This window comes from Phasianus colchicus, chromosome 16 (assembly GCF_987193195.1).
Source record: "Phasianus colchicus chromosome 16, bPhaCol1.hap1.1, whole genome shotgun sequence".
NCBI lineage: Eukaryota > Metazoa > Chordata > Aves > Galliformes > Phasianidae > Phasianus > Phasianus colchicus.
In genome coordinates this window covers 10,932,056-10,956,060 of record NC_143451.1, presented here as the reverse complement: position 1 = coordinate 10,956,060, position 24,005 = coordinate 10,932,056, and the positions used below count along the sequence as shown (strand labels likewise).

At 42.1% G+C, this 24,005-nt stretch overlaps 1 protein-coding gene across 2 annotated transcripts; it reads left to right on the top strand.

Annotated features, from left to right (window-relative positions):
• The first annotated feature begins 10,388 nt into the window (after nt 1-10,388).
• On the top strand, nt 10,389-22,751 carry TEKT4 (tektin 4). 2 transcript variants are annotated; one of them, XM_031606632.2, is made up of 6 exons: nt 10,389-11,060; nt 16,842-16,912; nt 18,250-18,393; nt 19,637-19,859; nt 20,662-20,816; nt 22,391-22,751. In XM_031606632.2, the coding sequence occupies exons 1-6, from the start codon at nt 10,497-10,499 to the stop codon at nt 22,605-22,607; spliced, it is 1,374 nt and encodes a 457-aa protein (XP_031462492.1). In that variant the 5' UTR covers nt 10,389-10,496; the 3' UTR covers nt 22,608-22,751. The 2 variants fall into 2 exon arrangements, with proteins under 2 accessions (XP_031462492.1, XP_031462493.1); XM_031606633.2 differs by lacking the exon at nt 10,389-11,060 and adding an exon at nt 11,068-11,136.
• Nucleotides 22,752-24,005: the final 1,254 nt, after the last annotated feature.

Genomic DNA, 24,005 nt, shown 5'->3' with positions numbered 1-24,005 from the left:
TCTCTCTCTTTCTTCTACCAAATATCAGCTCTGGAGATGAGAAAAGAGCATTAATTCTGTCCAGAAGTTATTTAAATTGGAAAAGAAATGCCCTTGCTAAATTGCTGAGAGCCCAGAGCTGTGCTACATGCAGGGCAGTGCCCTGAGCGCATGCTGAAGCATTGCAGAGGGAGAATTCTCCATCTTTATTTCTTTCAGCATTGTTGATGAACTCAGCTTGAGATGCTTGAGCTGCTGGAGGCACCTCCTGCACTGATGGTTCCATCATTAGAAAACAGCTGAGCAAACCACTGCCACCTGGACCAAAGCAGAAGAGAACACACAGCCCAGGTGAGTGGTTGAGCTAGGAATCACATTCATGTGTGTCACCTGATGGGACAGCCCAGGGCAAACCTGGGACAGGAACTATAGCAGAGGAACCCCATACAATGGTATGGGGAAAGCCCAGGTTCCAAGTCTCACCAGTGACTTCAGCCTGCATGTGCTTTAAATAAGATCATCCTTGGTGCGCATTACAGGTTTTATTAACTTCAAAAGCTTTCTGATCTCTTTCAGTTAAGCTTTAATTACTGATCTTCCATTTCCAGCCATAGAAAGATTAAAACCAGCTTAAAGGAAGGGGCTTTTTATTCCTTACCAGTTCTGCCCTCTGCCTTCACCAGGGGTGACGTTTCTCCATCACTCAGAAGAATGCACCACTGTGGCAGGGTGCCAGGTGCAGTAAATACAGCTGTAGGGCTATGCAGCTTGTCCTCTGAGCTTCAGAGTTTCTAGCTAGGGGGAAAAAGAAACACCAAGAGAGCAACTGGTGCAATAACTCTAGTTTTCAAATGCTCATTATGCAACAGGTAAGTGTATGGATACAGATTGGACCTCCTATGCTTGGTGCAAAAGCCACTGCCACCATCCTCTCCAACAGCAAGAAGCAGCAAAAGGGCATCTGTGTAATTAGTGAATAGATGGATGTTATAATTAAGAAATAAACAGGGAAGTTAGGCTAAACAGGTTAGCACACTAAAGAAGGATGGATGGATGGAAAGGTTACCCCTGTCCTGGGCTCACTGGGAAGACCACAAGAGGAGCAATCTCTAAAAGAGACCTTTTCTTAGTGGTAGTCAGTTCTTAAATGGAGTATAGGAGAGGTGCAGCCAGGCTCCACCCCTTCCAGTAGGAGAACTGTCTTCACCTGTGCTCCCAGGGCTGACTCATTGCTCAGCTCAGGTGCTCAATCAGAGTTTCAGGTCGTGATTCAGCAGTTCCCATACAGGTGTACCAGTGTGTGGAACTCCTTGCTTGCTTCACTTGAAATGCAGAATCACTTCAAAGGGTTGGGTTTATCTCTGCATCTTTCTACAGTCCATATATTCATCAGCCTTAAGGAAGCTCTGCCTGCCAGGAACCACTTGCTGCTGCCTGTGCTTGTCCCTGCCTCGCTGACCAGCCAAGCTGACCCATAGTTCTGGCTGTGGTGCTTAAAGCCTGAGCACTAAATACAAAATCTAACACCTTCCCAGTTCACCTCACGAGCCATAACTTGAAGAAGTGATGTGCTGACCCACCAGCTTTCCCAGTCCTTGCCGGTGACTTTCCCACCACAACCAAAGGGCAACCAAAGTCCCAATCATTTGTATGCATAAAATTGTGCAATGGGACTTTCAAATGTAGGAGCCTCAATTTACAATGATATCCATGAGGGTGAGGTGCCCTGCTACTTTTAAATCAGGCCCATGCTGCCTGCATAGGGAACTAAATGATGTTTTCTCTAATGGGATGTGGTTGCGGATGCTGGGAGCTCTTATGTCACACCTTAGAAGTGAAGGGTTTCCTGCTGGAGGATCAGCGCACGTTCATCACTCCTCCATCTTCCCTACTGAGGTTGGACAGTAAAATATGCAGAGCAAGAGCTGCATTTCTCAAGTGTGATTTCCACAGTGACTTGTCTGAGATGCAGAAATTTTCGCTCTGTTCTTTGGCTGCCATAAGATCTCTTGACACGGAGTCACAACTCTCTCCTCTAGCTTTCACCTCAGTCCAACAACAACTGCAATAAAGGGAAAAACAAACAAGCTGAGAAGTGTTCTGAGCAGCCAGTGAACAAATGCAGGGGAAATATTTTTCACAGAAAGTCTAAGCAGTTTTGCAGAGCTCTTTTCAAGTGCATTTACTGAAATTTCCCCAGAGCCTTCCTAATGTAAGTACAGTTGGAAAGATCCTAACTAAGAGAAACAGCTCCTGCTGAGTGATAGTCCATAGCTTTATTAGTGGAGATCAAAGAGAATAAAACAATTACTGTAATTTCCAAGGAGCTGTTTTTCCAGGGGCAGAAGAGATGAAGGCTATGAAAATGGGTCTGTGTGTGCTTAAGTAATGGGTAGGCATTTCAGCTTTTTATTTTTTTAATCTGGCAGAGGGAGTCACCTCCACTATAAAGTTCACTGTTTCTATTTGGGGATGTACTAATGCAAAGATGAAGTAACATTCTGGGCTTTTGCAGAGTGCCCCTGGTTTTAGAGCTGTGTGCATGGGAGCACTGCATGACCCCATGGCTCTGACGATGGACCAAAGGATGTGGGATGTGGGATGCAGCTCCAAAACAGCACTTGGTACCTCACAGTTTGGTGGGGACCGGGCCCTCACATGTCCCTGGGTCGGGTCTGTTTCAATATTGTGCTCATTTTCAGAGTCCCGAGTGACAAATCCTCACGAATCAAACACTCCCACCAGTGAATCTGCTGGGTGAGAGCTGTGGCTGACCCTTCGGCTGGGCAGTGCGTAGAAGTTTCTCTCCAGCAAAACAATTGTCCTTTATCCTATTATATCTCAACATGTGATTTAGAGATGATTCATCCCTTTTATTTGAGCCTGGACTTTGCTATTATCTTGCATTCCAGCCAAATATTATTAGGAATGTTGATGTGTCTGCACAGGGACATTTTCTGCAAAATTAATCTAAGAACTTTTAAAACGAATGAGCACACATCACATATTTCTTTGGAACAACAGCAAAAAATGGTCTTAATTTGGTTTATCTTAATGCATTTTGGAGGCAAATCGCAACAAAACAAATAAAGGTCTCTAATTCTGTCCACACACAGAGGCTGAATGCAGTTTGACGAATCCACTTTAAGTGGATCCCCTAATTAGCACAGGTTAATTTGCCTGATTTCCCCATGCAAACAAGCAATAGATTAAAAAACTCAAAAAGGGGAACTCGTGGGCACAAATGGGCTTTCACTTCCACTTCCATCACTTGACCCAGTGCCGTCAGTCACTGAGCAAAGCATGCAAAATGCTCAACCATGTCAGTATATTCCCTATGTACTGTAAAAGGCACCAATTCTTTGGTAAGATGGAGGAGAATGTGATAATCAAGAAGAGAGTAAACTCATTGCAATGTTCTTTCACTAAAATTTCTCCTTTTGCATAAGCAAAAGTTTTCATGGAATGTGCTGGCAGTTCCCTGAATGTCATTTGTTATAGGACAATCAAGATTAAAAAAGAAGAGTTTATCTGAGGGATGGTTAGCAAGGAAACACGGGTTTCTGTTATCAACAACCAAAGGTCTTGAAATTGTGTTTGCTGTATCTTTTTAAGAACGAAAGCTTGTTTGTTCATTTTCTTCACAGTTAATTTCTATTAAATATTAATTTCCCTCATATTCCCATTTATTGAGCCATCCTTGTGTAGTTTTCTCAGGGGTCAGGAGTCTCTCTCAACCATTTTCAGACAGAACATTCATTATTTAGCTGAAGGAACTGAGTGACCAAGTCCCCATCTCGCCATGCCACACCACACCACGCAGGCACGCAGCCGAACTCCCGGCGCCGCGGGGACAGGAACTGCCTTGGAAAGCAGAAGGGGAAATGAAAGTGATTGTAGGACAGTCTCCAGGGCACAATCACAGGATAAATAGGCTTTGTTTATGTAGACGGCTTTCTAAAAGTCAAACCATTGATAATGGGGGATCTTAATATCACGCTGTTGTCTGGGAGAACCGCAGCCGACTCGCTGGGGACTGCACTTGGAGGGTGTACAGCACGCTGTGTTTACACAAATACTCCAGCAGTCAAGATCAGAAGCAGTTTTGGACTCAGTCCTAGGAAAGGAGCCAGGTATGATAACTAAGATATATTCTGGGGAATATGTAAGGCCAGAGAATTACAGTGGTGGGCTTGGTGTCAGGCTGTCTCGCACTGGGAGCGCAGCCCATGTCTGTAAATCCCACAGCAGCACACTGGCCTCCCCAGAGCATCCAAGGCTTGGGTTCATTTTTTTCTGCCACCCAAAGCAACTTCCCGAGCGGCCGAGCCAGCTTGAGACAGAGCCAGGTGCCATCAGCAGAGAGACAGAAGCAAACAGCATCATTCTGGGTTAGGTCATGGATGCGTGACTTGTTGTTTGAAAAAAAAAAGAGACCTTGAGCTTTGCTGAACCCAATGTACTCATCTTTAATTTTCACTTTCCCAGCAGAGATACACCCACATTTCTCCAAAGAATTATAGTCAGTTTGGTCCAGGCATTTGTTGAATAACTTCACTTCTCATTGCCTCTGCTTTAGAGTGTCTGAGAGAATAAGCCAATTTTTTTTGTTTACTCTTTCCTAAGGGAATATTATATTATTAATTTTTTTGTCATATTTGGAAGTTACAGAAAATGTTCACCATCTACTGCCTTCAGGCCTTCTAGAACCAATGTTTTATCACCCAAAACAATGTGCCAGGAAGTCAACTGCTGAACTGGTGTCAGCCAGGGAACAGAGACAGTGTTGGCAATGTAGGGGACCGATCAGGCAATGAGAATAATAATAGGATATTAAGAACAAATGATTCATGTGAAAAGAAATAAGCTGATGCTGCTAAGTACATATTTACCAACGACTAATAGCTCTGCAGGAGATCTGTTAGTGTCACATTTGCTAATGGTAAGAAAAGAGTAATATATACCATGCATATTACTCAAACGTACAGATTTGATTAAGTTCCCTCCTAAGACAAGGATATTACTTTTCCATTTTCCCCCTAGTTTATGAAAATTTACTCAATGTCTGATACTGGAAGGATGTCAGAATAGAACCACACTCCACAGCATCCATATCACTGTGAAATTTTGTACTTAATAGCTCTTAGCAAGTGAAGTGTGTCCTGAAGAATCAGTAATCCTTGGCTCCTCAAAAGGAAAGCTGGTTGTAGGCTTCCTTACAAATTGTATTAAAGACAATCACATTCAGATCCTTCTTCATGTTCACATTCTGGATTCTAATTTCTAATTCCCCATTACTCATCCCTCTGCCTAGGCCTGGTTTTAGGGAACATTTGAGGGTTTCATTCCCTACACTGGTAAATGTTCATTTATATATATATTTTTTTCTCAGAAAGGGAGCATGAGCTGTTAAAAGCTCACTGAGCTGACTGCTTTGGTTAGTCCAAGTCCTGGACTGTGGAAAAAGCACTGGCCACAGCATGAAGCTGTGAGTTGGAAGGTCCTAAAGGACCTTAAAGGTCATCTAGTCCAACTCCCCTGCAATGAAGAAGGAAAATGTCCCGTTGTAAGCATGCGATCAGATTTTCTGTTGGTGTCATTTCACTGACCTACTGAACTAAACTAGTTTATACCAATGAACTGAGGCTCACCACGATGCTCAGGATGTCACACAGGTGAGACAAACTTGCCCTCACTTTTGTGTCTTACCAATGTTTTAATCAAACCTGCTGGCACAGAAATCCTGACCTTCTGACAAGGCTCCCATTCCCTGTGCTATAATGAAACTGATTTGACTAATGTTGTCCCATCAAGATGGATTTCAGGAAGTGCAAACTCTCCAAGCCGGTGGAAAATAAAAATAAAAGCAGTGTTGTCCTGGCACAGATAGCTGTCCCTCAACAGCCTACCCGCTCTAAGGCTCTCATCAAACACAGGCTGCCTCCGAGATATCAGGCTGGGAAATGAAGCTTTAAATGGGGTTTTCATCCATGCTGGAATGGCTCCATTTACGCTTCATTTTGTTTGTAAAATAACTGCTTTTTAGAAGCAGTGCTAATACTGCTACAAATAATTAACGTTATCTGAAACTATCATATTATAGGAGGGGGTGATTAGGTGCAAATCAGCAGAGACACGTCAAATTTCAGCAATATGACATGGTATAAAAACAATGCCTGTGTTCTGAGATAACCTTTGGTCTCAGTCTTTTGCTAAACATCAGTGCTCCCGAGGCTAGCACATGTTTATTTCTAGAGCTGAAATGTAATGTTTTGCCCATATGTTGATACTAAAACAAAAATTTCACTTCTGAACTCTTTAATCTTTTTATTCATGTGTTCTGTTGCTCTCAGGCAGAGATTGTGAGTACCAGACTCTGCCTTATGTAAAATAATTGACTGTATTTTCTCTCCTCTGAACTAATTCACCACATTTTCTCCCTATCTATCATCTAGACGAATGCACTGTGCTCTCTATCCATCACCCTGCTATGGTACTCATCACTGGGGTATGCAGCCAGCAGATAAAAAGTATAATGATGCTATATTAAATAAAGAAAATCAATGTTCCACTCGCAGTCAAACTGAGTCAAATTGTGACAAGTGGGTTGCCATGAGGAGAATTAGGCCCTGTCTCAAGCAGTGGGCTTTTCTGAAGCAGTGCTCCCAGCCCCCAGTATTTATAAGCCTTGCCTTGCAATGCTGAGAAGGCATCTTCTGTCCTGCCTCTGCCCCACAAATCCTCACCAGTCCTAGGACTTCTCATCCTGGTCAGTGTACTTGTGGAAAGCCATCTGCTCAAGATGACTCAAGAAACTGGAGTGTTCAAACAGCAGCAAATGTGACAAGATTCAATGTAAATTGAAGAGGTTTTGTGAATGCCTGTCTGATTCACAGGATCCTTGGCTGCAGCATTTCATGTATGTATAACAGTGAGCTACTTATGGTCCTTGGTGTGAATTGTGATGTGATGGTAGCACCAACACAAACAGCAGGACTGGGGTCTGGATCCAGCAGGCAGTGAAAGCCACCTTTCATTGCTCTGTAGACAATTCAGTACAAGAGTGTCCACTGTAAACACAAAAAGGGAGAGTAAATTTTCAAGCCAGTCTGTCCTGAGAACGGGCAGCTCAGGTCAATGTGCCTTTAATATGAACTTCAATGTACTAACAGTCCATCTCAGCTATGTTTTTTTCCTCCTCATTGCAAAATGCTGAATTACAGTTAAATGCTAGATGGTATTTCCTGACTGTGTGTGACTGATTGCTTGCCTTTGTGCATGGCTGGTTATTTGTCAGCAGTGAGCACTTCAAAGCCCATCAGCCAGTCCAATTGCCCAGGGAAGCAGCTCAGCTTTCTTTGCCCACTCCACTACATTAGTTCAGAGGGGGTAAACACCTTCTGGCACTTCACAACAGAGATATGAAAGTGATGGTACTGCTTTTATGCAAAGGAACCACATCTCCCTGCCAACCATCACATCCAGATTTTCTCTCCACAGGAACTGGGACAGAGCTGGGAGGGGATCCACATCTCTCTCCTGAAGCACAGACACAGCTGGTGCTGGGTGCTGGGAGCAGAAAGCCCATTCCCAAGACAAAAGATGCACTTGTAGACAGCTCCGTATCTCTGCTGCCTCTCTAAAACCTCCAAATGAAGGCTTTTCAATCCAGAATTTGTTGGCCCTGCATTCTTCTCTGCCTCAGCAGCAGTTTTCCCTGAGTTCTTTTGTCTGCCCAGGCAAAGCAACACACACAGCTTTGCATCAGCTCAGATTTTGGTTCTACATCTCCTAGCAAATTATGCTTATGCCAGAAAAACAGTCTATAGCTTATATGCAGTAGATCTCTTTATAGCTGGCAAACTAAAGGTTTGTGATATGCCCTCCATTTTTAGCAAGGTTCCGGCATTGTAAATGAGAACTAAGATCCTTCTTCCATGAAAATATATGGCAAAAGATGGAGGTCTGCTCTTGGTTTTCCTTCTGATTTCTCTGCTGATATGACTGCTTTAAATTAGCAATTACACTTATTTACTCCAAGAAAGAGACCATGATAAAACCCCCATGTGCTGAGATTCTGTTGTGTGAATAACAAAGGTAGTCGGGTTCTTCTCTTCAGCAGGTCCCCGGCCCTCGAGGTGTGGATATTTGCAGAATAGATGCTGAGAAGCAGCCTCCAGAGCATCATCATCACTTGAAAATGAGATTTTCAGAATACTACATAATGTATTGGCCCCTGCTTGGAGAGATGTTACAGTGGAAGTGGGTCACATTTTCAAGCTCTTCTGAATGCCTTTGCAAAGAGAAGGAAAGGATTCAGACCAACTTCCTTTGGACAAGTTATTTCTTCCATGCCGTAGACAAGAAATGAACTTCTCTGCTATTAGGATGCAAGGGAATTTTCCCTTCTGCATTTGCAAGAACTGAACTCCTCTCCCACTAATTTAATAAAACAAACAAACAAACAAACAAACAAAGACAGGGAAAAGCAACAGCAGCAGTCAGCAAGCCTCATGGAGCACCTGACACAAACAGGAGCATCCACTGTGAGAAGGGGAAACTGTTTCCCTTAGAAAGGATTCTAGCCAAGAGAAATCTTAATCTATTGCACATCAAAATATTTGAGCTGGAAAACATTCCTGTTCTTCTCTTCCAGTATGTTTTGTCATCTTGTGATCCGGAAACATCTTGGATAACTGTTCATAATTTATATGTTACAGTGGCATACTAAATCACTTGGCTGTTGAAGAGCTTTGAAACACAGGGTCCCTGGGTCTGCCCTGGATAATGATGGGAACACCTGAATCTGCCAGGTGCCAATAGGTTTTGCTTTTTTTTCTTGCAGCGATGTGATATACAGCCTGTTAGGACAAGATGTGTCTGTGAACATTTGAAAGCAGGCTTGGACTGACAGAAAACAAGAAAATAAAAACAAAACCAAAACAACAACAACAAAAACCTAACCTGACAAAAACACTCTCCAATTCCATCTGTTCCTTGAAGATGGGATTGTCCATTTGGGATAACAACCATAAAACCGCTCACTGAAGTAATGCTTGCAGTGAATCAGGAAGAGTTTACTTTTTTTTTTTTTTTACTTTTTTTTTTTTTTTGTATGTGTGCAGTGTTTCTCTGTTGTTGATCAAAACTTACTGGTCACATCAAGTCGCACAGCCCAGTCTGCTGCTAAGTTTCCAACCTCAGACACATCGCACTGTGGCCCTAGTGGGCAGTTCTGCAGAAGTGTCTGGGTGACACTGTGACACTGAACGGGATATGGTTAAGAGCCACTAATAAAAGCTCCTTTGAAACCTTCAGAGAAAAATACTTTCTCATCTCTGCTGGAATTCAGTCTCCTTTACAACACTGCTGGATGGCAGGGAAGCTCTGCTATGGCTGTGCTGCCAGCCCGCAGATGCACACTGTGTTTTTCAGATTCAAGCTCCCTATCAGTAGCAACCAACCAACTGACCCCTTTATAAAGAGCACAAGGTCTTGTAGGAAGAATGACTGTGGATTTTCTGTGGGCTCAGAGCACACTCATCTACTGTTTTATGCAGCCGAGGCACAGTCCAGGCATCCCCCTCCTGGACTCCAAGGAGCCCGCTGGCCTGGGTGGCACCGGGCAGAGCACGTGGCTTTTTCTTTTCCACTTTCTACTTCTAAAAGACATTGAAGGAGAGATGTGCCCAGCCCAAGGACGAGAGTGCCCTCTGTTGTCACGGCGCTCTCCAGCATCCTCCCATTGCACTGAGCATTGCCTTCCCCCCCCACCCCCGCTTAGTGATGGCAAACCCCCTGAAATAAAATTAAATTCGAGCATAAGCTGCCTGCGTGCCTCCAGGTGAGAATTACACGGGGGGCTGCCGCAGCAGACGGATTTCACAGCACCTGACATGGCCACCAACTGCCTTAGGAGTGAGCATTCGGGGTTGGAGTGATGCAGTGGGTCTGGAAGCAGATCTTTAAGGTCCCTTCTAATCCAAGCCATCCCACGACGCTAAGATTTGGCAATAAGCCCCCACCCCACGGGCAGCAAGGGCCAGAATCCTGTCAGGCTCCTCTCTTATTTCAAAAAAATCTCCATGGCACAAAAGAGCAGCCAGAAAGCAATGTGGACGTTTCACTATATCTTTATTTTTACAGGCACGGGTAAGCTGCAGCAGTTACATCGCGCGCCGAGGCCTACGCAGGGAAACCCTGCCACCCCCTCAGGGGCGCCGCCATGACACCGCCAGCGCTCCTCGCAGGCCTTGCTGCGTGCCGATTGGGTGTCCCCGTCACCACGGCAACAAGCAGCTTGGAGGCGGGGGCGGCCGGCCGGCGCTCACCCTATCCGCTGGGCCCTCAGGGCGAAGCGACGCTCTGATTGGTGGTTGAGGTAACGAGGGGCGGGCCGTTCTTCCGTCACCGTCTCGGGTTTCCCTTCGCGGTAGGGAGACCCGCCTCCTCATTGGCTGCTGTCGTTGCCATGGCAACGGGAGGACGCGGCGCGGCCTAGTGGAGACACGGCCGCCATGGAGCATCCCGAGGGAAGCCCCAGCGGCCCGGCGCCCGCCCGGGTGCCGCTGACTAAAGAACCGGCACCGCAGTCAGTGCCCGCCACCCAGCTACCCATGAAGGTTTATGAGGCAGCGTTGAAGACGGGGCCCGATTCCTCCAGCGGCCTAGCCACGGCCGGCTTCCGCACTGCCAAGTACCTGCCTCCCGAGTGGCACCAGAGCAACTACAACCTGTACCACAAGGCCTTCGCCAGCTGCGAGGAGTCCGAGCGCAACAGGGACGAAGCCAAAGAGCTGTCTGAGAGCACTGCAGCCACCACAGAGCGTGCCCAGAAGGATTCCACGGCTGCCCTGGGCCAGCGGCTGCAGGACATCCACTTCTGGAAGACAGAGCTTCAGAAGGAGATTGAGGAGCTGGATGCAGAGACCAGCCTGCTGGCAGCCCAGAAGCTGAGGTTGGAAAGGGCTCTCGATGCCACCGAGGTGCCCTATGCCATTGCAACTGATAACCTGCAGTGTCGGGAGAGGAGGCAGCCCCCAGACCTGGTCTGTGATGAGGTGGAGAGGGAGCTGCTGAAGGTGAGAGGTGCCCTGAGGGCATTGGTGGCCCTTCAGCAGTGCTGCCCTGATCTCTGAGCAGCTTGGTTAGTAGGTGGTAAGTGCAGCTCATGAAGGTGCTCTCTGGATATTAACAGAGGTCTGTTTCCACTTCTGGGCAGCCTAGACTCAATCTTAAATTGAGGAAGGATTACTTAAAAATCCTTCCTTCGTTTTAAAAAATGTTAAAAAATCACATGAGCACACCCAGAGGAGACCAGGTCCCTTCCCTCAGACCAAATCCAAACAAATTCAAAGCTTAGGTTTCCAGTATGAGACTCTGCACCTTATTCTGGCACTGAACATTTTCCAGAATCTTATTGAAGCCCCCTCATCTATACAGGTTACATTTGAAAATGCAGTACCCTTTGAGCAGCCTACTCAGAACCAGAGAAACATTTTCCATGCTCAAGTGAGCAGTCTCTGCCTTTTACCTGTATTACATTCTGATGCTGTAGCCTTGCCAAGGTGGTGATCTAACACTGAACTCACTGCGTCTCAGCACAAGCCATCACTTTAATTGTACTGCAGAACAGCAGCATGGCTCTCTCCAAACAGTACAATGTAGTTTTGTGACACCTGCATGAGATGACAGTTCCAGACACGCTGGGAGGCACAGACAGATGGTATTTCTGACAGCGTGACTTAAGCAAACCTGGTGCTCTCTTGAAATTTGCTTGATCCTTCCCTCCCCTAGAGCACTCTACTCCAGCTGACACTTTGTTATCTGTCACCAAAATCCAGCACAGCATGTAGATTGCCTCCAAACTGATGTAATTATTCTGATTGCTCATGGTACAGGGAACAGATTCTAGGTCATTTTTCATTCTTGAATGATACATTTTCTAGTATCCCATAAATAAGTGAATGATCACTTATTGGCCTGCAGCTTCCATTATACTGTGGAAGTATATTCATGATGAGTTACTGATTAACACAGTTGATTAATGTTTGTTGTTAGAAAAACACTTAAGAGGATTACAGAGCTGATGAGGTGATAGTATCTAATAATATTTTTTGATAGGAATAATGCTCAGTGGCGATCAATATTTGGAGGTTGTTCTAGTCAAAAATAGAAAAATGAGAGAATTAGCGTATAGAACATTTTAGCAGCTTCGTGAATTGTAGTTACAAGATTCACATAAAAACAACCAACTATTTTCATCAGCTGCTGCTGTTTTAGAGAAATGTGTGAAATGTAAAACCTACCCCTCCAAAAATTCAACTTTCTGGAAGGATTTCTCTCCTGCATTTATTTCCTCCTGATCTCTGTGCCAGAGAATAGTTTGTTCATTGCTAAGAAGTCCATCTGCTGCTGCTAATTCTTCACCTGAAATTGTGATTCTCTGCTTGGACAGCAGAGTGTCCACAGCCAAGTGGGATGTCATCAAAAAAGAATGATGTGAGTTCAGCTGAGGCGTGTGTACCAGCAGCAGATGGACTCCTGAGAAATGAAGATTTTGTTGCCATGCCAATGACCTTTGCAGTACAGAAGGAAGAAGAGTATATATTGTAAGAGGAAACCCTTCCCATTTTCACGGAGGGATAGATTTTATGGCACAGATGTTTGCAAATAGATTTTTTTTTTTTTTAAGTGTGCCCTCTGTGGTTTTGCTGGCTCTTTAAGCTGCTGCTCTGCACCTCTTTCACTGCAAAAAAAAAAAAAAAAAAAAGAAAAGAAAAAAAAAAAAGAATACAGTACCTTTTATTTCTTACTGTCTCTAAAACTGCATTCTTCACACTTCAAGCTGCCCTTCCATGAATTCTGGCTGTTCTCTGTGCAGATTTCAGAGTTAATGACCCACTTCACTGGTAGCTCTGTGTTCATTTGCTTACTTAGAGGAGCTATGCAAATTTTATTACTAAAATACTTATATACATTCATGAATCTTATTATTTGTCCAGTCTCTTTTTAATCTTAACAAATGGTAACTCACAGGAGATCAAGAGCCATTCATTCTCTTCCATGCAAAAAAAAAAAAAAAAAAGAGAGAAAAATAAACATTTTTCCTGAAGTAAACTGTGTGAAGAAACAGACATTCTTCTCCTTCCACAAGGAATTTTAACTTCACAGTTAACTTATATTCTAAAGCATTTTCCTCAATTTGAAGTTTTTCCTCCTCTACTAGCAGCCCAGGCTTATATTGGCTTCACTGGACAGCATCTTCGCTGTGATCCTCCCAGCTCCTGTGGATAGGTGCATGGGGAATCCGCATGCTCAGGGGAAGAACACATCTGGACAAAGGATTGCCTTTCACATGGTCTTGGAAAAGCTTTGCACAGGTCATGGGTTTTGTTGCTGCTTTCAACTTTCTGCAGCATGGTGGAGCATTCTCAGAGCATCCTGCTGAGATAACCACCTTTCAGCATCCCCTAGGTAGGTGACATTTAACGAGGGAACACCAAATGCACATACACAAGCAGTTTTGAATCCCTACATTTAATTGGACTTTCACTATCTATTGAGCAGGAACCATTTCAGATGAGTCACAGATAAAACAGAAATCTCTCTGCTGAAAGTTTTACATATCCATATAAGATTTTAGTTTTTCCTATTTCTTTGGCACACAGTCCATTTCTTTACAGGAGTTTTTGGTTCTAGCTCCTCTCTATTTGTTCTGCAGGATAGAGTCATATTTAGATTACCTACTGTGAGACATACTCCAATTAAATAGCAGCTGCTGGAATGAGGGATTAAGGTATTTAAGTGAAAGCTCCCCACATGCATAATAAAATCATCTGTTACTCAGAACTTCATAGATTCTGCTTAGCAGCACATTAATCTTTCCTCAATATAGTTCTGGTTAAGAAGAATCTGAAGGACAATTCTTTTCCCTATAAAGAGTGATCTTTAGTGACTAAAAAGATGACAAAATCTCTTAAGTAGAATAGTTATTTCTTCGAGCTGCTGCATTGGAAGTAGCAGAATTTAGTAAAAGCAATACATGCATCTGTTTTCCCTGAGGTTTTTGCTTTCATAGCCCATATGACATCTCCTCTGAAACCCCTTTGCATCAGTTTAATGATGGTTTAGTATTTTTATGTACATGTATTTAATACTGAAAATGAACACTCTAGCACAGGACTTGCCACGTAGGAGTATACTGCCAATAAATCATGCTTCAGCATATATTCTGTGTTTCAAGGTTATTCCTGCATATCCAGTGTCCAGATTCATTAAGTGAGTGCCAGATATGACTGTGGTCTACGCAGATGTAGTTACATTTGTCTTTTTTTTTTTTTTTTTCAACCCAAGGACTGTATTAGACTCCGAATGTTGATCAGTTGTGCATTTACTTCAACAATGAAATCAGCCCCAGTATTCCCTGGTGCTAAAGACAAAGGCATTAGCCAAGATCCTGTCAGCTACATAAAATTAAAAAAGTGGAGGAATGATACAGTTGTGTGTATGCTTGCCAAATGCAATCACAGGGCAAGGAAATAAACAGAAACCCCTTTCCCAACAGCATTATCTGTAGTTTTGCCAAGCAAACCAGTGTGCAGTAGAACAGTCCTCTACATAGACAACTCCATAAAAGCAGTGCGCTTTGTTTCAATGTCTGCAGGCAGTGGATTCTCAGCTGACTCTGGCAGACCTGATATTTATGCAGAGTTGACCTGTGGCCTTCCTCCTGTGAGCTAGCCACAGCTACACTTGTCAACTGGCTGGGTTGCTCTGTGATGGCTGGCAGCACAGCCGGGCTGCGTGACCTGCATCAGTGGATCTCCACCTTCAGCACAGTGCCACAGCTCCTCCCAGCCATGCAGTAGGACTTTTCAAATGCATTAAAAGCTAGAAGAAATCCTTGATTAGATAAGTTGAAAATTCATCATTGTTTACACCTACTTATTCACCCTGAGTAATCCTAGGTTGCCATTAATTATGAGAACAATACCTTCAGTTTTAAATATCTTATTTGAGCACATACCTCCTCAAAAGGAAATCTATTTCCCAATTTCATTTTAGGTCATTCAACAAGAGAGTTCTTTATTTTGAGGCTATTTCACTTTTCCCATGTGAGAGACTGTAATTGCTAAAGGAAAGGCTTTTCTCATTAAATGTTACACTCAGGAAAATGATTGCCTCTTTATTTACATGGAGACTGACTGCCCAACACAAACAATATCAATTACTGTAAGAGTAATTTCAAGTGCTACCTCAGCCACTGCAATAGTTCCTTTTTGCAGAAAGCAAGTCTTGGTGTTCTCAGTTTGTAAACTGATACATTCAGCTATGTATTTATTTTAACTGTGCTCTTTCAGACCCTTAGAAATAATGTTTTCTTCCCAGTCTCAGTTGCCCTTCTCTGTTTAGAAGAAAGTGATCTTTCTTACACTCCCCATTGGTTTCTTGTGATGGAGAAACTGACACTGCAGGGACATATGTACTCATTTGTTTGTCAAGAACACTGTGAGGATTGACGTGCACCAGCAATGTTCTGGCTACAACTCATTAGTTAGTATATACTCCCTTAATTGTCATTGGATGACTGTCACTAATGCACAATAGCTACATTAATTAGAAGCTCATCATATAAAAAAAGCTCTTTAAGATACCCAATCTCAGATACTAAATGCCTTTATGTAATAAAAAACATCCATTGGACTGGCCCTTATGCAACGTATAACCACCAGTTCAGTAAAGTACTTCACAGAGCTGATGGTTAATCCCTAAAGCAACATCTCTGCCATCAAAGATGAGCACCAGGTACTTCTTGTTCTGTAAGAGAATATTACAAACAATGGTCTTTTTTGTTCTGATAGTGTTTATGCTGCAATGAACATTTTGCTAAAAGCAGCACAAGCTATAAGTTCAGACTTTGGATCTGTTCTCAAGGTGATGCAGGGCTTTGTGCAATCACCTTTCATAGCTGAAGGAATTTGCCCCTCCAACGGTGCTGTGTAGCTCAGGTAGTTCTGTAGTCCTCAATACTACCCCTCACCAGAGGCAAAAGCAGTTGGTCTAATAACAAGAGTCAAGCTGTAGGCATGTGTCACCAAGTTTACCTTGGGCTGGCTTTCCTGTACCTGCTAAAGTAGGCAGTAACTGCTTAAACCACAGAACAGTATCTGCTATTTTTAGTTAATGCAGAGCATTCAAAGGAAGAAGGCCAATGAAAGATTATGATACTGCCACTCCTTTTCTTTAAGTAGCTCCTTATCACCACAGTTCAGACAAATGGTATTTTTGGAGATCTGCTGGAAGCTGCTGCCTCGCTCATTTCCAAGATAAGTGCTTGTTGCAGAGCAAAGCAGATGCTGGCTGTCAGTGTCCTGCTAGAGAAGCTGGTCTGCTGCATCACACCCTGCTGCAAGGCAGCAGCCCCTGGCAGCTGAATTTATGCTGCCACTGTTCTGCCCAGCTCCAAAATGACACCTTGGTTTTGTGCAAGGCAGTGACTCAAGCTGAGCACAGTGCTACTGCCCTATCTGTTCCCTATTTCAAGGCTGCGCAGGTAACTCAAGATTAAACTCTGTTTAATCTGACAGAAGATATGCTTTTTCATAGAATACACATGCAATGTAAAAATAATGAATCCCCAGACTTTGAAAGTATTTCAAATATTGCTGCCTTTGTAGACTTAAAGCTGAGTTACTCATTATTTGCTAACTCCAGAGAGGATCTTGTCTTCTAATCATATGGTAAAAGTAGGTAATGAGTGGGAGATTTAAGTATATATCCACAACCATTAAAATGAAATTACTCTGCAGGATGATATATACTGGTCCAAATATCATAGAAGTCTTAATATTTTTATCTAGGAAGCTGAGCTTATCAGAAATATCCAGGAGCTTTTGAAAAGAACTTTGATGCAAGCTAGTAACCAGATGCGGTAAGAAAGTCCTTGCAATATCTCAATCATTATTAATATTATTAATAAACCTGAAAAGAGGAACTCAGTGATGAAAATTAAGGATTACCAGCTAAAGTAAGGCACAGGGAGAGCCATACCCTTTTATAATTTCCAGTATGTGTATTTGTTTCTCCAATTTTCCAATACTAAATGTAAATATAGCAAAATATCTAGATATCACCGTCTTGTTACAGCATGTGATGTATTTGTACTGTATTTGTAAGATCTTTCACAGTTATTTACCTGATCAAAGGGCCTTTTCAAGACGAGTTTCTTGCCACCAGATGTCAGTGTGAACTTGCAATATAGAACTGAACTCTGCCTTCCATATCAGTATGAACATTCATTGCACTTCAAAAGGAATATTTGCCTTTAATTTATATCAAATCCTTTGGAAAGAAGTTATTATCCAAATCCTCAGGTTAACTCCATATCATGGAATTAATTGCTAGAAACCTTGATATTTTGCTTATTTAAAAAAAAAGTTTCAATTTATTCTGTTCTACCAGATAAAATGATTTTTAAAAAATTCTTATAGAGGCAGAAAAATTTAAGTTGCTCTGTTACATCAGTTACAATCTCAGAGTAATCTGAATTTAAACTTTGCTTTTTATAATTGTTTCAAGATTGTTTTAGTACTGTCGTTGGCCAGCAGGATCTTTTTTAATTCTTTAGGTAAGAGCGACATCTGGTGTCAGCAGTTGATAGAAGCACACTGTCTTTTGTACTCTGAAGTCATTCTAATTAATTATGTGCAATGCAATTCTGAAATTAACAATATATTAGTTCCCACCCTGAATGGCATTCCTCCTGTATTTCCGAGGAGGAATTACACTGTCTAAGTGCTCCAGTCTAGCAAGGAGAGCCACAGGATAATACAGGGTCACTTTTGGAGGTCTTAAAGTCAGGCTCAATATGCTAGAACAAGAGGGAGTTAGGTCTCCTGTAAGCACTGCTTGATGTCTTGGGAAGAATATTCTGTTATAACCTCCACCTGAAGCTACTATTGAAAAAAAATCGTGTTTTAGTATTGAGATATAAATCCAAAGTCTACAGGCTGCTGCTTTGCCACAGGCTACAGAGACCTTAAGCTTTCAGTGGGCACAGAACAGCGCTGGATGCCTAGGGAAGTGGTTAACACATCAAGTTCACTGCCCTAGCAGATAGCTGGGAGAGAAAGTTCAGTTAGGCAAGTCTGCCTTCCCATTTTCATTTGACAGGCAAATCAGAGCCTCGTTCATTAATGTTTATGTTAGCTTTGCTGAGTTGTATTGTTTTCCACTCACCATATATGATAACAATGATGAGCTTTTCAGATTAAATCGGGACCACAAAGAGGTTTGTGAAATGGACTGGTCAGACAAGGTTGAAACATACAACATTGATGATAAGTGTGGAAGATACAAGAACCAGAGCACCAACATCCAGTTCCACCCAAGCTCAGTGAAGTTTGAAGAGAGGTAAGCAGTTCTTCTCATTATGCTCCACAATTACACTATTAAAGTATAATACATCCTTTGCATCACTGAAAGCTGCAGTGCTCGCGTGAATTAATGTTATTGCTGTTCCTTTGAATGTGTGACATCATCCCTTCAAAAACAGTTACTTCAGGAGTAATGGTAGTGCTACCATCTCAGCATGCCATGCCACTGATGGCAAAGTAGATTATATATAAAGTAGGTTTGTTAAAGCTTTTCTCAGAAATAATTGCCTTTATACTTCTTAAGTCTGATTTAACTCCTATTGATACTTCCTAGTGAACACCAACAGACAAGCCATTCTTTTGGGAAAGCTTCCTGTACACAAAGTGGCTTAATACAACTACTTGCAATAAGTCTTCTAAGGTCCTCTTTTCAGATAACAATCTGATAATTTTCACATGGGTTACAGACACTGTGTCAATGGAAATCACAGTAATATCAGCAGAGGAGCAAGGTCCTAGGCTGCAGCAAGTGAGGGCTTGCTCAAATGCAACAGTCAGAGTTACAGAAATAAATGGGGAGAGGAGAAGAAGAAAAATAAAAAAAAACAGCCAACAAAAAATTGCTTACCTTCAAAAGATCTCAGCTATACAGGGATCTCCAGTAACTTCCCCTTGCCCCCACTGCCAACCCTTAAATGAGTTCTGGGCAGGGGTGGATCCTGGCTCCACCCCTTCTAGTCATTCAGGTGCATTGCATACACCTGAGTTTCCTTGGGTTGGCCCTAACTTCCTATCAGGTGCTCAATCATCACCAGGTGTTTCAAGTCATGACTTAGCATTTCTGCTACAATGTCCGAAATACTACTGTGTCTTCTGCTGCTCAACGTGGCAAAGTACAAGCAGAGATTGTGTTGTCTTTGTTTTGAAGTGTACAGAGTCTGCAGTGCATGCATATATTCATGTGTTTATTTGGTGGTGACTTAACTGCTTGTGCTTGCAATTACTGTGCACAAGATTGCTGGTGATTTTTTTTTGTCACACATTAGTTCCCTCAGAAGCAATGAAGTGGATGAGGGATTAATTTTATAAAGGACTCTTAATCTTCCTTGTCAGTAAGTCTAGATTGCATGCAACATAGCAAACACAAGGAGAGATACCCAACGCTTTTGCAGGGGGAAAACTAATTTCAGATTGTATCCCTAAACACAGCCTGAACAAAGAACAAGCTTCCAACCCCTACAATTGTGTGATTCTTTTTATATACTATTCCCTTCTTTCAGTGCATCAACACCAGAGACATGGGCCAAGTTCAGTCATGACAACATCTATAGGGCAGAACGAGAAAGACTGGCTTCAGTTAATCTTCGCGCTTTGATTGATAATATTCTTCATGATGTATCTGAGGACCTGAGGATGCAATGTGCTGCTGTTAATGAGGCTTTTGCCAAACGTTGTTTGGAGCTGGATGATACAAAACACAAACTAGAGCATCATTTGAAAGGAGTAAGTGTCATTTTTTGAATGCTGGTTACAGGCATGACAGCATCTTCTGAGAAGATCACAGTGGGCTTATCCACTAATTCTTAGTCCATGTCACGTATAAAACACTGCTGTGTCAGCTGAGTATCTGATAAGAGTCCTCAGTGCTGGATTATGGCTCCAGTTCAGCTTGTACTGCTGTCTGCAGTGCTTTTTCTGTAGTATCTTCATTAAGCAGTTCCTGTCAAATGGAAGGAGTATCTTTGGCCTCTGCATCCTCTCCAGTGTGGAACAACTCCTACTTCTGTATTAGGCCACTGGGTAGAATAGAAAGAATAAGTCATTCCTTAGAACTGGTAGGTAATGGCAGCTGCCAGACTATTTTCTATTTGTGTCTGTGGTTATAAGGGAGAAAGGATTCAGAATTTCCTGTCTTTTTCTATTTTCTTCACTAGAAATCTATACAGTTCCAAGCTGTGCAGCAATTCTTAATTTCGCTCAAAATAACTTGAACTTTTCTGGATAATTTACAGTAAAAAATTTACCATTAAAAGCAATTCAAGGAGGTGGGATGTGTTGTCAGGAAAGCTTTTAAACAGGCTACAGAATATTTTCTGCCTCTTTTTAGACCAGAGTTCAGATTCTCAGTGTAGAAATAGAAATAAAGATGTCAAAACCACGTTTGCACTTCTGTTTCTTTTATTTTCTGGCCAAATACGAGGTCAAAACTGTGACTCAGTGGGACCATGAACAAATGTGTAGCATGCACAGAGACAATGTGCTCTTTTTTTTTTAATAAAAAGTTTTTCTTGGGTATCTTTTTCAGACCCTTAAGGAAATAGGAGATCAAGAAGCTAACATTGTTGCTCTCAAACAAGCTATCAGAGACAAAGAAGGCCCAATGAAAGTGGCTCAAACCAGGCTGTATGACAGGTCTTTTAGGCCCAATGTTGAGCTCTGCAGAGATGCTGCACAATTCAGGTAAAAACTGCTAAACAAGTCCTCCAAGGTGTCCATTCCATCCAAAGGTGATGTAAGATAGCATTTGCACTTTTTTTTTTTTTTTTTGGAAATGTGTGGTCTTTCTCTTTTACTACTAGGTTTGATTCTGATATGTCAGAAATAATTCAATTGTCTGAAATCACTGCAAGGAAGACATTATTTTAATCTAATATATTGGCAAATAGAAAATCTATGCACACTGGTCTGCTATTTGTCTTTATGCTTTTTTCTCTGAACTGTGTGTTTTCATTTTTTTGATTTAGATGATCCAAAAAAAAAAAAAAAAAAACCAGAAAGTCTGACAACTTGTGAATAATTTGCAACCCTTTTGCTATTAGCAAAAGTTCACCACAAGGTGGACTCTGTGCTGAAAGAAATATGTTTCAAGTACTGAGACTGTAAATGGGCTGCACATATCCATAGCCTGAGACATGTCCTTAGTACTCAGAAGAACTGGGCTGGTGGCATTTGATTTTCAGTAATAATCCATTTTAGAACTGGAGGTCAATAAATCCTTTCAATTTAAAGGTCTGAACATCTCATTTGTCACTTTTGATCTCATTATAAGCCTTGTAATTGATTCTCCTCCTTCACATGTCTCTGCCCTTAGGAGGATCAGCTTTTGCAGGCTGCAGTGTACTTGTAGCAAAGATGCCTGCCATTCAAAGCTGATATGGTGTTCTTTATACAGCCAGAAAGAAATTACAGTTAATCTGAATGCTTTATGCCATTGCAGGCACAGTCATTTAAGTCCTGATTCAGCAAATAATTCTTGTGCAAGCCTCTCAGTGTGTATATTGCCTTTAATGTGATTTAAGGAACATGCAAGCCCTTTGCTGAATTGGCATGTGTTTAATTGCCATGCTTACACTGTCTATATTTATTCAGTTCCCATAGCATACAAGGATTTTGTTTTCCCAGGAAGTAAATATGTACAGACAGAGAGTGCAGAAAGCACCTAGCCACCGACATTCAGTTGAAATGATGTGTTTTTTTTTAAAATGGTTTACTGCTGTTCCGCCACTTCTTTAAAAAGTCATATGCATTTAAAGATTGTTTCCTGATCTCTGGTACAAGTTTCATCTTTAATACGTGAGCTTCATGCTAGTGAACAGATATCAAAAACCAGGCTTAAGGAAGTGCAGGTTCAGTCAAACTGGTGACTCATCCAACAAGTTTTGCCTTATGTTTCTTGGTACAAGTGTCCTTCACAATGGGATACTTGTGAAGTATCATCTCATCTGTAGTGGCAAAAGACATTCTTAGTACTATCTAAGTAAAGGGAAACTTGAATACAAAAGCTATGAAAGCGAGTTCCGTTTTTCACTAAGTGCATAGAACCTTCAAGAGGACCAACATTTCTGAGTGTGTAGCCCATAGTCTCCAACACTTACCAGGTCCTCTTCAAAGTGTTGGAATCAATGCCTCCTGCCCTTGTTGTTGAGTGTTATGCTTCTATAGCTATTGATTTTTGTTCCTGTTACAGTTCGTGTGTCCTTAGTAAACATACAAGTTTCTGCTCATTTTTATATTGCTTATGTAATTCTGTTCAGGTTGATCAGCGAAGTTGAAGAACTAACAGAATCCATTGAATCTCTGAAGAAAAAACTACGGGAAGCTGAACAGTCTCTGAGGAACTTGGAAGACACGCGGATGAATTTAGAAAAAGAAATAGCTGTGAAAACAAACAGTATTTTTATAGATAGGCAAAAGTGCATGGCCCATCGCACACGTTACCCAACTGTTCTGAAACTAGCAGGTTACCGGTAGTAATCTCTGTACTAGCTATGCAAAGTCTGGAAGAAAAGTGTCACCTAGCATCTTTCATAGAAAATGCATGGATACGGTTATACACAGAAGTACTGTGTTCGTTGTTGTTTTCTTGTATTTGGATTAAAATGCATTAGAATATGATGGCTGGCTTTGAGTCTTTCCTTTAAAAATTTGGTCTGAGTGCAGACATACATAGTGAGTTTAAAATGCAGCTTAGAGACAATTCCTTGCATCTGATATGTATCTATATCACATTCGCATAACTTGCACAGTATGGTTTTGAACCTAGGAAGAGTAATTATAATATACACAGATGTGAACCCATAAAATTTATAGCTTTCTAGCATTTTACGGCTGCATGAAATAAGAGCAATAAAAGTGCGTGCCTGATAGAAGATCGCATGATCAGCGAGGAAATAGATGATGGACTTTTAAGCTCTTCAAACATTATCAGTTAAAAAAAAAGTTTGCACAGGTTAGATGACAATCTGACTATTGGCAAAAACGCTCCCAGTCCGTGAGACCTGCGTATCTAATCTGAAAATGAGATCAAGGATCTTTAACTTTCAAGTCAATTCAATTTGATTTTTTTCAGGGGAAAAAAAAAAAAAAAAAAAGAGCCTAAACAGAGCCTGAATAGCAATCGTGCCTTTCAGCTTAAGTAGTTGGATGTTTAATTGAGCTCTTGATCTGTTCCACCTATTCCCTGAAAGCAAGGCGTGTGTTTGAACTATTACCCTTAATGGAGAGCACATCAGATTCATCTACTCCAGCAGAGCAATGTAACAAATGTCATTCACGCATTAGCTTAGTAGGCCACTCAGTTGAAAATGCAACGTGACAAAGAAGAGAAATGATGACACAGAGCACAATTACATTATGGTTTCCTGCATTACAGGTTTTTACTTTTAAAAAGCAGCTGACCAAAGACAGAAAAAACATCAACCCTTCCCCCTTGTCTGCTCTGAAACCTAGACAGTGTGCTTTTCTGAACAGTCCTGCTCTGTTAACCAGAGCAGGAAAAGCCACTGGACTGTTCTGCACAGAGATAGCAATCTGTATGATCTTGACACAGGTTGTGCAGAGCAGTATTCAGCCATTGCCCTCCTGCTGAAAGATGCTACCATGTATTTCTTTGAAAACCAGCTTTGTCGCTGAGGGCTTTTGACTCAAACATCCACTTTGTGGCCAAAGGGCCAGCTGGCCCCTTCTTCCCCACTCCTTCCACCTCTGAGTCAATACAGCTCCTGTGAAGGCTTATTTTCGTGGGCAGCACAGGAGCAGAGAGAATCTGAGCCATAGGTTACATGGCTGAAAAAGCAATCTCTGTTGGTTTTATTTATGCTGACCTGATTGTCTCAAAAACTGTAGTCCTGCAGGAAAATACTGGAAGTG